Genomic DNA, 16,145 nt, shown 5'->3' on the forward strand with positions numbered 1-16,145 from the left:
TTCCACTTATGCTTGGCTGTTTTACTTTTTTCCTAGGTAACTTCCTAAGGATAACTTCTCACCTAATCTTTCTATAAATATTATTTTTCTTTAACCCACATATCTCTTCCGCTCTTTGTCTCTAGGCTAATGGAAGCCTTCCATTCTATAAAAAGTATGAAACAAACAAGTAAATGTCCCTACTAATAGATTGTTCTATTTTGGCTTTTTCCTACACTAGCAAATTCTTAAAAAATAATCTAATTTCTTCTTGAGCTGTTAATTCTTCATACTACCATAATCTGGCCGGCTTTTCTACTGAAACTCCACTCAATGGGTTCTCCCTGTGGGATTCGATTTACCATTTTCAGTAACCCAGCTCTCCACTGGCTTCTGGTGCTTCCTATCTTCAGATATGCCTCCTGCTTCTATATCTTCCTATGTCTCCTCTCTGGTAGCACCATCCCCAACTTTCAGTGCTTGCCTTTCTCATATCTGTCCTTGTCTACCCTTCCATTCCACACCTCTGTCCGACATTTCATCTTGCCCCCTGACTTTGATTAAGAGGGTTACCTGGTGATCCATACTTTGATGGAACTCCAAGAGTGTTTGAAAGCTTAATGGTTAGAAGAGAGAAAAATGCACATTTGAAAAGTCAAAAAAATAATTTGCTTTTTTTTTCTACTGAGGCTTTATTTTACCTTCAGAAAAAGACTGCTCTTTTGTTCTAGGAAAAATATTTTGAATAGACCCATGAACTACACGAAAGTAAGGTGAAGGCCCTACTCTGGCACCTAGAAGACTGAGACAGCGTGCCTGCAAGAGGCGATCCATCTCTGAACAGTGAGGTACATAGTTGTCCTCACTGGGAGAAGAGCACGCTGCAAATTCAGTGTCTAAATATAAATTTAGACTGCATAGTCTTTGAACTTGTTGATCCTTGAGATGAATGCACAACTTGACATTAATTTTGATAGCCTCCTTCCTTTCTCTTGGTCTTGCAGCTTGAGGTCCTGAACTCAGGGTAGGAAAATACCTTGAAAGGCCCTCTCATAGGTGATGATCAGCTGGCCTCTGGAAGATGGGCTTAGACTTTAAAGGATGCAGAGAAATGCCTGGGAGGGGACCTCTATGGAAGCGGTCACATTGTGGGTTCTGAAAGCATGCATCAAGAAGGTCTCACAGCACTTACAGCTGAGTCTAGCATCAGTCTGGGGAACTGGACAAAGGTACTGAGCTCATTCTTGGGAGTAATACTCACCTTTGGATTGCTGGATTTGAGGAAACTAGGTGACCTACAGAGGAATAATTCAACAGTGTGAAGCCAGAGAGCTGGATGGAGAAGAAAGTGACAGCCAGGAAGGATGGATAAAATAAGTAAACACTTGCTGCGCATTCTCAAAAACTTTAGGTTGGGTAACAAGTTGAAATAGCAAAGGAATTCCAATTATTGAAATAAAAATAAAGCATAAAAAAGTCTGAGCCCCCTGTGTTACAATCCCCAAATTCACATCTCAGACACTGTATTTCTGAACTCCAATGGTCACATATCTAGCATGTTCCAGACATTAAAAAAAAAAAAAATTAAGTCCTTTTGTTAGAAGCCATCCATTTAAGGAGTGCCTGGGTGGCTCATTCCCTAAGCATCTGCCTTCAGCTCAGGTCATGATCCCAGGGTCCTGGGATCAAGTCCTGCATCAGGCCTCCTGCTTGTGCTTCCTCTCTCTCTCTGTCAAATAAATATTTTTAAAAATCTGTAAAAAAAGAAAAGAAGAAGAAGCCATTCATTCAAGAATGTGCATGGGGAGCTTTGCCAGAGAGTAAAACTCATTAACCTTAAGGAATACCTGTCGTCCAATCCAACCTAGTTTGGAATCTTAACTATGTACAGTTCTTATTCCCTGTTACTCCCGCTCATAATGACTGAGTGGAGCTCTTCAGTGTTTCCTCCTGTGATCTGCCAGTGTGCTTTGGTTTTTCTCTCTAACTCAGAACCTTCCGGCTTATTGCTTGTAACAACAACATTTGCTTTCATGCCTAGGTTTGTCTTCATAGCTCTAGAGCCAGTTCTAGACACCAGCTGTGGGCAAAACTGTACTGATTCTGCTGACCAGTGTCATTGGTATGCACTTCAGGTGCTCAGTAACGATTTGTTTCATGTAAATTCCTGTACTTGATAATTTCAAGGGGCTTAGACTCTAAGGTGTTCCAAACTTCACTCAATTTCCACCAGAATAACTTCTGAAAGTCCTGATTGATATAGCCACATTCTTGCTGAAATTAATCTATCATAAAATGAAGGACCCTTAGACTTATTAAAACACAGAAGTCAACTGAGAATGTTTTTATCCAGATGTGTATCCTATTAAGATTCCTTTCCATCAGTTTGGACTTTGCTTTCATTTCCAGGTAACTATAACCCACCTGCCTTCATTTATTTTTTCAGGATCAAAAACTACTTTTAGGAAATTATTTGATTAACTTGGGAGTATAAATCATATATTTTAATATGATATGTATCCTAGAGGTATCTGCATTTTTATTAGTAAGATAAAAATAGTGGTTATTATTCAACTTTTACTCTGTCATTTAATCCTCAGATCAGCCTTATGAGGCAGGTATTGTCATTATTCTTATTTTACAGATAATAAAGCTAGGAAATAGAGAAGTTAAGTAATTTGCTTAAAGAAAGGAAGTATTGGGTGGAAGATCCGGGCTTTGAACAACACATTCTTTCTGAATCAAGTCTGTGCTCTAACTATGGTAATCCCAAAACTTGGATTGGTTCACATTAACAAGATGGAGATATAAACTGTGTCATTAGGTAGTGTTAGTAAACACAATATCCATCTCCGAAAGTATACCTCCCAGTCAGCCGTCTCCCTTCATGCATAGCAACTCATGAGGTTGAGGATGCTACTTTGCCTGGCAATTTCTCAATCTAAATAAGGACAGTTGGACAGGTTTTTTGTTTTGTTTCGTTTTTGTTTTTGTTTTCCTTTAAGGCCACATGTTTCTGACTTACAACTGTGTAGCTTTGAAAAACAATAGCCTCTAGGGGCACTTTCAAAAGCAGGACTCATAAAATATTGGCATTTATATTTGAAAATGTCTTGTTGAAAAACCAACAAAGAGTTGTATTCATTAGGAAATTTTGCTATAATCCTTCAAAGAAGGTCAGAATTCAAATTCTGTCAGAACTGTTTTTATTTTTCTCACTTAAATCATCCATCAAGAGAGATTTTTTTTAATTTGTTTTTTTAACTGAAACCCTGCAGTCACTAAAGCTTAGCAGGAAAAGGGGTGTGTGTATATGTGTGTGTGTGTGTGTGTATATGTGTGTGTGTGTCTGTGTTTTAAACCAATTAATAATTTATTTTTTCCTGTTTTATTATGTGTTGACTTTTTTTTTTTTAAGATTTATTTATTTATTTATTTATTTATCAGAGAGAGAGAGAGGGGGAGAGAGCGAGTACAGGCAGACAGAATGGCAGGCAGAGGCAGAGGGAGAAGCAGGCTCCCTGCCGAGCAAGGAGCCGGATGTGGGACTTGATCCCAGGACGCTGGGATCATGACCTGAGCCGAAGGCAGCTGCTCAACCAACTGAGCCACTCAGGCGTCCCATGTGTTGACCTTTTTTGGAAGTCCAGCCCAAATTGAAAGAAAGAAAGAAAGAAAAAGCCTCGCTGGAATACTCACTGAAACATTTTTTTCTAGAAAGAGAATTTTCCATTAAAAAACATCTCAAAAGTCAGTAGGTTTTTTATATGAAGTTTAAAAGCAACTAAATGCTTCTCCACCTCTCTTCCTAAATCATCTGTTTTACTAATATTCCAAAGGCAAACTCTAATAATTGTATATGCATCTCAACAAAAACATTCTCAGTTGACTGCCGTCTTACTAAGTCCACTGGAAATCATATCACATCAAGGATTATTGCTCAAAAATTTCTAGCTGGTATTTTGAAGATAAATCACAGCCTTAGGAAGATACATGAGATAATCTTAGGTCTAACCAGTGGCATGATGGTAAATGTTTAACCACAGGCTCTCCAGAAAAAAACAAATCCCGATTTGTTACATTTCCCAGTTTCCATGGTGTAAATAAATACTCCCACTGTAGCCAATTTCAAGCTACCAATGTGGCATCACTGAAGGCAGAGTTGGAAGTGATGCAAACACAATCCACACACCAGTGGGTCTGACAACCCTGAAAGCACGGGAGCTTTCATCAAAACTTCCAGGAAGTCTCCAAAGTCGCCAAAGTCAGATGTTACCAAAGGGATGCAGATGAGTCTCGGGTAAGCTATGTAACCTTTTTGTCAATGTATTTCCTCATATGTATGAGGTATGTAAAATGATAATAATAAAGTTTCTAGCTCATGAGATTACTATGACGGTTAAATGAAACAGTGCATTAAAATGCTTAAAAGAGTACTTGGCATATAGCAGGCTATAATAAGAGGCTTTTAGTAATAAATGTTAAGTATTGTTTTTCTAGGATCGACGATTCCAACTGTCAGAATGTTTTACACATTGTCATCTTTTGGAGGTCATTAAACACCATCCCGAGAGGATACCAGTTATAGAGAGAAGAGCACTAACAGAGAGAAGAGAAGCCATGCCTTAGTTTCTGTCCCTAGCTTTGCCAAAGCCTACATCTGTGACCATTGTCAAACCTGTTTATTTCTAAGACCTTGGTTCTCTCATTAGTAAAGTGAAGAAAGTAACTTCACTTCTGCCAGCTGCATAGGATTGTGGGGAGACTAATATGAGCCCTTGGATGGTCCAAATGTGGGGTAGTATCATTAATCCAATTTAAAAATTAAGATGCCATGGAGGCATGAAAGCGTTAAAATAAAATAGTGAGAAGGTGTGTGTCATTTGAGTAAAAATTGGGAATGACGTAGTGTTAAGAGCTGGGATTTTTTTTTTTTTCTTAAAGAGTACACACACACACACACACACACACACACACACACTCCACTTCTACCATGAAGCAGTTAAGCATTTTTTTTCTTTCTGCAAAAAGCAACTTTCTAAAAAAGTAATTTTCAAATGAAAAGGAACTATACTTAGAAATGTAACATATGTGTAAATGAGTTAGAGATCATGGAGAACTAAGTTAACAAAATATCCATAGAATCGTAATTTTCTGGGAAACCTAATAAATATAGCATGTAATAATCTACCAATTGAAAGACAAGATATACTTAGGGGAACCAGATAGGTAGCATTATGCCATCATAGGATGAATAATGTAAATCTCCAAATAATTCTTTAAGATAAAATTGCTTTCATTTTATAAATAAATACAAAAAATAAAATGTCAGGGACAGATTAAAGAAATCTTGAACACATTACATTCACTCAATTTGTAGACAATGAAGAGCATACATAAAAATGAAGGAGCAAAGAAATTACAGGAACATCAGATTTTTTTCTATTTACACTTTGAGTCTCTGTTCGCGTAGAAGAATAATATACATTATACACCTTCAGTGAAAGTTAACCAGGAAAACGATTATGCATAAAGCTTATAATCTAAAAGGGTGGCTATGATTCCCCCTACCACTAATTTATGACTCTAAATCATGTTTTCACAGAAGAATTCTGTTCTGGGGACAAAGAAAAAAAATCACCTGTGCAACATAGCCTGCACCATGCCCTTTCCTGTTATTAGTGAAAATCCTCATGGTCTCCTATTAAAAAGGTCAGTACCTGATATAGGAAGGTCTCCAAGTTTCCTTAGTAAGGGGAAAGAAAGCAACATGAAACACTATGTACATAGTGTGCCACCTTCCATAAAAGGAGAACTGAAAAATATGAAATAAAAATTTGTAATACACCATTGGAAATATACATAAGAAATTTATGAGTAGATTGGGATGGGATAGGGTGGAGGCAAGACTTCCAGGAGGTTCCTTTTTACATTATCTTGTTTTTTAAATCATGTGAATTTTTACTTGTGAAACAACAGTGTGTGTGTGTGTGTGTGTGTGTGTGTGTGTGTGTGTGTGTTTAAGCCCAGGACACATGGATATGTAAGAACATCAATCTCATATCTGGTTTAACAGTTCTATCCTCCACCAAGCTCAGGCCTGACTCTTGCGTGGATACTTGCAGAAATGAAGGGGCATGATGGATGTCCCTGTCCCATCATCTGTCCCACTCACTCTGCTCTTTCTTATCGTTCAATGATGTGGTGGATATCACAGGAAATTATAGGAGTGAAAGGTTGTTACAAGATGGGTGTGTTTGTTGTTATGTATGGGACAGATGCCCAAATCCTGGTTATTTTTCTCTTCTGGGGAGCTTTTGTGTATCCTTCAGAGAACTTGTTACACCCTCTGGGGTGTTAGGTGTTCGCTGATATTTGGGCTGCATCTTTATGATTTCTCCCTGGTTCATTCAACAATCACCTCATGTAGCCAGCCTCTTGTTCATCTTCTGAAGTCAGTTTTCTTTCAATACTGGTCAATCCCTTCTAAAGACTTTACTCCTTTACTTGCCTTATGACTTTGAAAAACTTAGTGCATTTTCTGTGCTAAACTCAGGAGGGACACGTCTCTTCCTCCACAGTGTCCCTTTTACTTGTGAATTCAAGGTAGTCTGAACCAGTCTGCCACCTTTATCTCTGTTGAGATGAGAATCAGGAACCAGTCTCAGTACCCTCCAAACTCTAAGAGATAGTGGTCAAATCTCTTACAAACTATCATATCATACTCCAGAGTCTTCTATCAGCATTAGGACCCTCAGGATGCCCTCTTAAGGTTCTGGGCTAAGCCTCCTCTTAGGGAAAAAAGGAAAAAAAGAGCAGTTCTCTCTTAAGGCCAAAGTTTCTTAATCTCCATAGGAATGACACTTAGGGGTGGTAACTTTTTGTTATGGGGAATTTCCTGTGCATTGCAGGATTTGTAACAGCATCTCCAGCCTCTACCCATCACATAACAGCAACACACTCCCATTAACCAGACCAAAAATGTCTCCAAATATTGCCAAATGGCCCCTGGAAGGCAAATCACCTGGTCAAAGCCACAACACCAGGCTAAGAATGCTCTTCAAATAAATCCCCATTTTTTAATCTCCTTACCACTCTGCTAAGTAAGAAGTTAAGTGATTAAGGTCTGAGCGATGACTGAATATGCTTTGGGGACTATCCCTTAGCAAACCCCCGCAAGAGAATCTGATAGGTACATCTTATGAGAATGTGTGGACATGTGACACCCATTTTCTCAGCAGGAACTCTGGAATCTTGAGATAATAGGAAAATCCTTATATTGGTGACAATCGAAATAAGCCTACCTATGTCTCTGAGTTTATAAATCTTCACCTAAAGGCAATGAGGGTGGGGAAGAGGACTCTTCAGTTTGTTCATTTTGTGACTTAATTGTTTGACTATTTTTTTATATTCACTATTTGGATTAAAATGTGTATTTTTAAAGAATGGATCATAGTCCAGTTAAATAGCTACATGAAGAAAAACCTTTTAAATTTTAATAAGATTTTAATTTCAGTTTCATGACTAAGATATGCTAAATTCATGTTTGAGATAAATGAAGACCAGGAGGAAAAAGGTAAGAGAGGCAAAGAAGATAGAAGGGAAGACAGGCTAAAACATACCTTGTTTCATCAATGTAAACGGCTTCCAACACAGATGCTGCATATTCAATATTCTTCTTTAAGTCTACGACGTTAACATCACCTTTTTCCAGCTGCTTGACTAAGCATCTTAGTCTGTTTCATAAAAGTAGTCAAGAAAGAGAAATAAGAAGAGATTTATTATGATTATGTGGAAAATAGTCCAGTATTAAATACACAAATCAAGTTAAACTAGTAATGTATCTTTCTAGACCATCAAATAGAAATATTTTCAGGAATTTTTTTTTATATAATTAAGTTCAGTTTTTGTCACTTAAACAACTCTTGAAAATTATATTCACCTCCCAGTAAAATTAGGGTGGTAGACTATTATTTTAGATACTATATTTCAAGGACAGTCTTTCTGGAAATTCAAAACAACAGAAATATTTCCATAAAAGTATATTCCAGGGGTGCCTGGGTGGCTCAGTGGGTTAAAGCCTCTGCCTTCAGCTCAGGTCATGATCCCAGCATCCTGGGATGGAGCCCCACATCCGGATCTCTGCTCAGGAGGGAGCCTGCTTCCCTTCCTCTCTCTCTGCCTGCCTCTCTGCCTACCTGTGATCTGTCTGTCAAATAAATATATCTTTAAAAAAATATATATATATATGTATATTCCTAACACTAGAATTTATTCTATGCCTGTCCTCCTTCTTCAGATTTGGTACTAAAAATTATTCAAAGGTTACTATTTATATCACTACAGTAGCATTATTCACTGTATATAGCAATCAAAACAAAAAGAAAAGCAAAAGATCTGAAAAAACACGATTATGATGAGAAAAAATATATGTATGTATGCTTAGTGTTTTTACTGAAAGGATTTTTCACCTGAGGCAAATCTATACAATATGTTCTCTTGTTTTTGCATATACAATGTGTCCCAACTTCCTGAGGAATTTTAAAGCATAAGGATCAACGAAGCCATGTCTGGATTCCTGACTCATAGAAACTGTGAGATAATTAATGTTATTGTTTGAAGACATTAAATTTGAGGATTAATTTTTTATGTAGTAATAGATAGCTCATGTAGTGGTATAATATGAATATGAATACTTCTATAAGTTCCTAACATTTTCAGAAACTTTTGTGCATTAATTATAAACCAAGTGTTTCTGAAGATATTATACTATACTAGGCAAAAAAGGAAAACATATTCTTTACGCTCTACAAAATATAGATAAATAATGTGAGGGCAATTAATCCATTTTCCTAAGTCAGCAGATGGAATTTAATTCCATTCCTGAGCAAAGGTATTTTAGAGAGAATAGAGTACATCTACTTTCAGGCACCATTTTAGAGATAGTGTAGCAGATTTTCTGAAAATTTATTTTGGATGATTTTTTAATACCAAGGCTAAGGGTATAAAGATAAGTTAAAAATTTCAGCAAGAGTTTTGAGAAGTACTTTATTTCTCCATGGGAAAAAAGCCATAACCTAGACTAAAACTACTTATTCAGGAATCTACAAACAATTATTTTTTGTGCCATACATTTTTGTATGATAAAATATTAACAGATAATAACCTTGCAAAATAAAATCTATGTGTTAATAAAAAAAAGTCTTATTCATACAATCAGCAAAATAAAACAAAACGAAGATAACTAAAACAGGTTACTGAGATAGGAACAACTAATCCTGCCTAAATAGGATGATAATGGAGTAACACATAGAGTGTTCTGAGATTTTTGGAATGCTTATGACCCAAACACATTATATTTAGTGAAACTGTCTTTTGTGTGTCAGAACAAAAGAGTCACAGCTCTGCAATGGCTTAAACATATACCATTCATGTATCCTTCTTGTGAAAATTACTTGGTACAAGTAATTTGGTCGTATGATGTACTTTTAAAAGCACTAAATACTTCAGATGATTGGCTTCTCTTCTTTGGAATAAATAAAATCTTTTTATTTGAGTTAACAATTTCCTCCACTAAAAAACCTACATTTTCCAGGAATCCAGACATGGCTTCGTTGATCCTTATACTCTTTTGAATCTAGGTAGAGTCATTCAACTGCTTTCTGGCCAAGGAGAGTGATAGGAGGTTGCTGAATAAGACTTTCAGAACAATGATTTTGAAGAGGGTAACTCAGCTAGAAGGGATTCTCTCTTATCCTTGTTAGTACCTTGCTGCCCAAATGTAGTGGAATCGTCCAGCAGCCTTTTAAGATCCTGAGTCATCCTGGCAATAGGAAGTTAACCATTAAGAATGGCAGAGAAGGAAGATGCCAGTGGCCTGAGTCCCATACTGTGAATCTACCCAAATGAAGTCACCCACCTCTGAAGTTATTTCATATGAGAAAACAAACAAACAAACAAAAGTTGTATTTAAGCTACTATTCTTTTGAGACTTTTATGTCAGTCCTAACTGACAAGTCAAATAGGAAATGACTCAAAATAAAGAACTCAAGAATGGCAAAATCATCATAGAAAATGAATAGGGGATGTCCCTGAGAATCTAACCACAGGTGCACTTCCTAAATGATGGGATATCATCCCATCAGCAGATCAGATCTGATGAAATCTGTGACAAGGAACATGCTGTTTCAAAGAGACATCTTTATGTGGTTTAAAAACAATAAAGGTTATGAACTTTTATATTGTACTAGGGGTATAAGCTTATAATCTGGCACAAGAAATTGCTCTGAAAAAATACTCCAAAAAGGTTTTACCACCTCATCAGAAAATCGAGTTAGATAAGGTTATAACTACAAAATCATAACCACCCCTATGTCCTATATACACACAAACACACTCCAAAACTCGCTATGCTAACCCAAAAAGACTGGAAGGAAATATAGATTTGGGGGTTACTAGGACTTCTTTCTCTTTTATCTCCTTTGCCTATATGCACCAAATTTCCTCTAGCAAGTACAAAATTCTATTTACAGAAAAGGAAAACTGTTGTATTGTAAAGAGATTATTTATAATTGGAAGAGCAGGTTAATGGGATAATTTATATCATCATGATTCCAATTGTGAACTTGCTTTTGTAGTCAATTTATGCATATAATAATCCCCAACAATCTTATTTAGACTATGATTTCACTCCATTTATAGATAATACAAGGTCAATTATCTTTCTGAATAATTTTCAAATGATTATAATTTCTAAATTAGTGTGTTCTAAAGTATTAAGGCTTTACTTTATGTATATATACAAATTTTTAATTTTTTAAAAAAGATAATTATATTTATCTAATTCCTAAGCCATCCTATGGGCCAATTCTCAGAACTAAAAAAGAAATCACAGTCATTTGCATAAAAATACAGGTTCTCCTAATCTAGTAAAACATCTTTTTAATAATTATTTATCTATCTATTTATTTATTTATTTATTTTAAGGAGGGGAGGGACAGGGGAAGAAGGAGAGAATCTTTTTTTTTTTAATTTTGTCTTTAATCTTTAGTATAAATGAATTTAACACTAGCTTGAGATACATTATAAAGCTTGAGGTAGTCGTCAGAGCCACAAATTTCTAAAATCAAGGGAATCAAGGGGAGGAAACCTCAAGAATAATGATCTTATTATTATTCTTGCTAAAGGATACTGTATTACAGAATCATTCACAATAGGCAGAGAAGAAAAGACACAATTAAGATCTATGAAATTCTGAATAATGGGAATATGGTGAAATAATTCATCTGATGTTGATTGAATAACTTCAGAAGACCACAAAGTTATCTGTATATTCCCCTTTAATCTCTGAACAAAAATTATTTGCCATACATTTTTTTTTTTTTTCTTTTCAGTGTAACCGTATTCATTGGTTTTGCACCACACCAGTGCTCCATGCAATACGTGCTCTCCTTAATACCCACCACCAGGCTCACCCAACCTCCCACCCCCTGCCCCTTCAAAACCCTGAGGTTGTTTTTCAGAGTCCATAGTCTCTCGTGGTTCACCAGAAGGAGAGAATCTTAAGCAAGTTCCATGCACAGCATGGAGACTGATGTGGAGATCAATCTAATGACCATGAGATCCTGACCTGAACTGAAATCAAGAGTTGGTCACTCAATTGACTCAACCACTAAGGCGCCTTGTGATTTGGTTTCTTTCATCAGAGTAGGGAAGCATAGTGAAAAACAGCGTTTTTTTTTTTTTTTTAAATATTTTATTTATTTATTTGACAGACAGAGATCATAGATAGGCAGAGAGACAGGCATAGAGAGAAGGGGGAAGCAGGCTCCCTGCTGAGCAGAGAGCCTGACGTGGGACTTGATCCCAGGACCCTGAGATCATGACCTGAGTGAAGGCAGAGGCTTAACCCACTGAGCCACCCAGGGACCCCCGAAAAACAGTGTTCTTAATGCAAGGTCTAGGTATGTTCTTCTTGTCTCTGAAACTTAGGTTAAGTAGATGTGTTAGATGTTCTAATCTGTGCAGGTTCCACAGATTGCTGGGTTGGAGAGTCCACTGGGTACTCTGCTGGGTAGCAGAACAATTTAACAGCTGTTGCACCAAACAACATAGACCACCTATTTATAAGCAGATGATGGTGCCAAAAAAGTCTTAAAAATCCAAGTCAGTTAAATAAATATTTAGCATTTATTACTATATATGGGGCTGTGAGAGATATATATAGATAGATATAAATATATATTTATACATATGAATACATGTAAGAATATATGTGAATGCAATATGTAAGGATACACACACATATAATGCATGGGCACCTGTGTGTACACCACAGTACCTGTTTTTAAGGTATTTGCAATCTCTGGGGATGGCCTGACATATGCCCATAATATGGTCAAATGTTGAAATGCATACATTTCTCATTACTTTTTTCACACAACCCTAATTTCCAAGAAAACTCATTTAGTCATTGTTCCTCAAACATTCTCTCATCATCCTAGGTTGAAATTTTTATCTCTTACTGAAATATCTATCTCCATATCCCATCTTTAACTGTCTGAATCATGTTTAGTAACTAGGCATATCTGGGCTGCTGCCTATATCATGAGCTCTTTGAAGATTACCATCCCTTGTGCTCTCTCCCAACTTAGAAAAAAAAAACATACTAAATTTACTCCTCACTAACAAAATTGAAATTTCTCTGGCTTCCTTATAATTTCAATTTTGGGTACATGATGTTTTCCCAATTGGTTTTTTATCCAATCAAAAAATTATGAGGTAAGCAAAGAAGCAAGGAAATTGATCCATAATGAGAACACAAATCATCCAGCCAAACTTGACCCAAATACAGCAAAGATGATAGAAAGCAAGGTTGTTAAAAGTCATTATTAAAACACAATAATATATATAACATTATGCCAATAAATTCAACAACTCATAGAATGAGCAATTTCCTTAAAAGACAAAAGCTACTCAATCTCAGAAAGAAATGGGTAAACTAAATTTGAAGTTAAAAATGTTAAAATAAAGAAAGCTTCAGGCCCAGATGACTTCATTGGTGAATTATGTCAAAAATTTAAGAAAGTAATAACATATTCTTTGCAAACATTTCCAGAAAAATCCTATGTCCTAATCCTAATCCTATGTCATTCTGAGAGGTCAAAATTACTCAAACCAGATGAAAACAGAAGAAGAAGAAGGAAGAAGAGGAGGAGGAAGAGAAGCAACATATCAATAAATATGCCTCATGAACTTAAATGTAAATAATCCTGAATATTTCAGGAAATCAAACCACCAATATATAAAAGAATAGTATATCATATAAAAGATTTATCCCAGGAATGCAAGGTTGTAATAAAATTGAAAAGTTAATCAATATAACATTATATTAAGATACTAAATAAGAAAAGCCATAAGATCATCTCACTAAATACTCAAACTGAAGGTTTTGAAGGGGGAAAGGGTGGGGTTGGGTGAGCCTGGTGGTGGGTATTAAGAAGGGCACATATTGCATGGAGCACTGGGTGTGGTGCTTAAACAATGAATCTTGGAACAATGAAAAAACAATTAAATTAAAAGAAAAAAGCTACAGTAATAGTATGGTAAAAATAACATAATATGGTACATTACTAGCAGCAGTGTAGGTTGATAGGTCAATGGAACAGAATATAGTCTAGAAAGATATTTATCAATATATAGAATAGATTTTGGAAAATGGTGTAAAAATAATTTAGTGGAAAAAGGATAGCCTTCACAATAAATGGTGCTGGATAAATAGAAATATCTATGTGTGAAAGGAACTTTGATCCATACATGTATCACAGATCTAAATGTATATCCTAGAACTATAAACCTAGGAGAAAACATAGGAAAAATTTTGTCATCTTGACTCAGCCAAAGATGTCTTATATACAGCACTTAAAGCACTACCTATGAAAAAATAATGTTGAACTTCATCAATGTTAAGAGCTTCTGTTCTTCAGAGACATTTCAAAGAATGAAAAGAAAAGCCATAGACTGGAAGAAAATATTTGCAAATCATATATCTTTTTTTTAAAGATTTTATTTATTTATTTGAGAGAGGGCACACAAGAGCACAAGCAGGGGGAGCAGCAGAAGGAAAGGGAGAGGCAGTTTCCCCGCTGAGCAAGGAGCCTGATGTGGGACTCGATCCCAGGATTCCAGGATCACGACCTGAACCAAAGGCAGATGCCCAACCGACTGAGCCACTCAGGTGCCCCTGCAAATCATATATCTGATAAAGGATTCCTATCCAAAACATAAAGATCTTGCAAAACCCAATCATAACAAGACAAGCAACCCAATACAAAATTTGCAAATGATTTGAACATACTCTTCACTAAAAAAGATATATTCACAGTAAATAATTTGAGCATCTTTGAGAAGAGGCTCAAAATTACTAATCATTAGAAAAAAAGCAAATTAAAACAATAATAATGAGATGCAACCAATCGCCTATTAGAATAGTCAAAAATAAAGTAACTGGTCATATGAAATATTGGCAAAGATGTTCAGCAACTAAAATTACCATATGCTATTGTTGGGAATGTAAATAGGTACAATCATTTCGAAAACAGTTTCTTAAAAAGTTAAACATGCATGTACCATATGAATCAGCCATTCTATTCTTCGGTGAAGAGAAAAAGAAATATATGTCCTTTCAAAGACTTGTACACAAATGTTCATAGAAGCTTTATTTGTAATAGCCCCAAACTGGAAACAATCCAAATATTCATCAAGAGTAAAAAGACAAACTAAGACATATCCAACCAAAGAAGTTCTATGCAGCAAAAAAGGAATGAACTACTGACATGAGTAAATGCCAAATAATTATGCTGATGAAATAAGATATGTGCATACTGCGTGATTCCATTTATACAAAATTGTAGAAAATGCGAAGGATTCTTATAGTGACAGGAAGCAGATCAGTGGTTGCCTGGGAATGGAGGAGGTGAGGATTGGGAAGGAAAGGGAAGAAAGTATTACAAAGGAGCTCAAGGAAGCTTTTGAAACTAAGAGAAATGTTAATTTTCTTAATTGTGGTCGTGATTTCATAAGTTTCATACACTATTTCATCAGTGTTTGCATAAGTCAATTTTTACCAATTATAACTTAAAAATAAAATATGTAATCAGTAATTTGAGATAGAAAAAGGGCATATACAAAATAGATGCTTCTTACATATCTTCATTTTTCATCAATTTAATTAAATACTAAAATTCTAACATACACATTGGAGACATGAAAAAAATATGAACCAGCATTACACTCCTAATCTTCTCCTAATGGGAATGACACCAGTCTTTGATAATTTTTGAGACTTTTAATATCAGGTTGAATATTATGAACAGATTATGATCTTAGCTTTTTGGAGGGACTTCCTTACCTTCGAATGATCAGAATACTTAAAGGAAGACAGAAATGAAAATAGAAACACTATTTTTGAAAATTACTGACTGGCTCTGTGATTCAATAAATAGTTACAGACTAGAAACAATTTCTATCTTTAAACAATGAATACTTAGCTGTTGAAATGATTGAATATTTTTCTTATTCAAATATAGAGCTGCAACTTTTGAAATGAAAAAATATTCAGCATAAACTGGTGTCGTTTTCTTAATCAAGTACTTCAAATACTGTTAAGTTACTGCTACATGACCCCATCTTGCAGAGGGACCACCTGCATAACTAAGATATTGAAAAATTTTCTCTATCTATGCAAGTTGTTATTAATTCGAGGATATAAACTATCCAGGACATCCTTAATTCTATAGAGCCTGCTTAATAAATAAATTAATACAATTTAAAAGAGAATTGCTAATTGTTAAATCCCTATTAACATCCCCATTGGTGACCTTATTGAAATACAAAAGTGAGAAAAATGTAGTTCTAGTAACACCATACTGAGAAGCATAAAAGATAAAGTACAAGATTATCTATAGCAGGTATTAACATTAATACTAAAAGATGGCCTTACACAGGAGTGCAACAAAAACCCACAAATATGGACTGTCAACAAAGAAGCTACTATGTAGTTTTCAGTAAGTTCTGTTGCCTCTGATTCCAATATTATAAAAAATGATAGTAAGAAGCCATTAAATTTTGAAATTCTCTTATCTACTCTGCAGCTAAGTGCTTAGGAA

The 16,145-nt window shown here is 35.5% G+C and overlaps 1 protein-coding gene across 5 annotated transcripts in view; it reads right to left on the reverse strand.

The window, feature by feature from the left end:
• The window catches only part of PDE1A (phosphodiesterase 1A), a 337,781-nt gene that overhangs the window by 86,274 nt on the left and 235,362 nt on the right, over window positions 1–16,145 (reverse strand). For all 5 annotated transcript variants that reach the window (XM_032356140.1, XM_032356141.1, XM_032356139.1 and 2 more), the window contains one exon: window positions 7,602–7,715. In XM_032356140.1, coding sequence (XP_032212031.1) covers window positions 7,602–7,715 — 114 coding nt within the window. The remainder of the gene's footprint in view (window positions 1–7,601; window positions 7,716–16,145) is intronic.

This window comes from Mustela erminea, chromosome 8, assembly GCF_009829155.1.
Source record: "Mustela erminea isolate mMusErm1 chromosome 8, mMusErm1.Pri, whole genome shotgun sequence".
Classification (NCBI taxonomy): domain Eukaryota; kingdom Metazoa; phylum Chordata; class Mammalia; order Carnivora; family Mustelidae; genus Mustela; species Mustela erminea.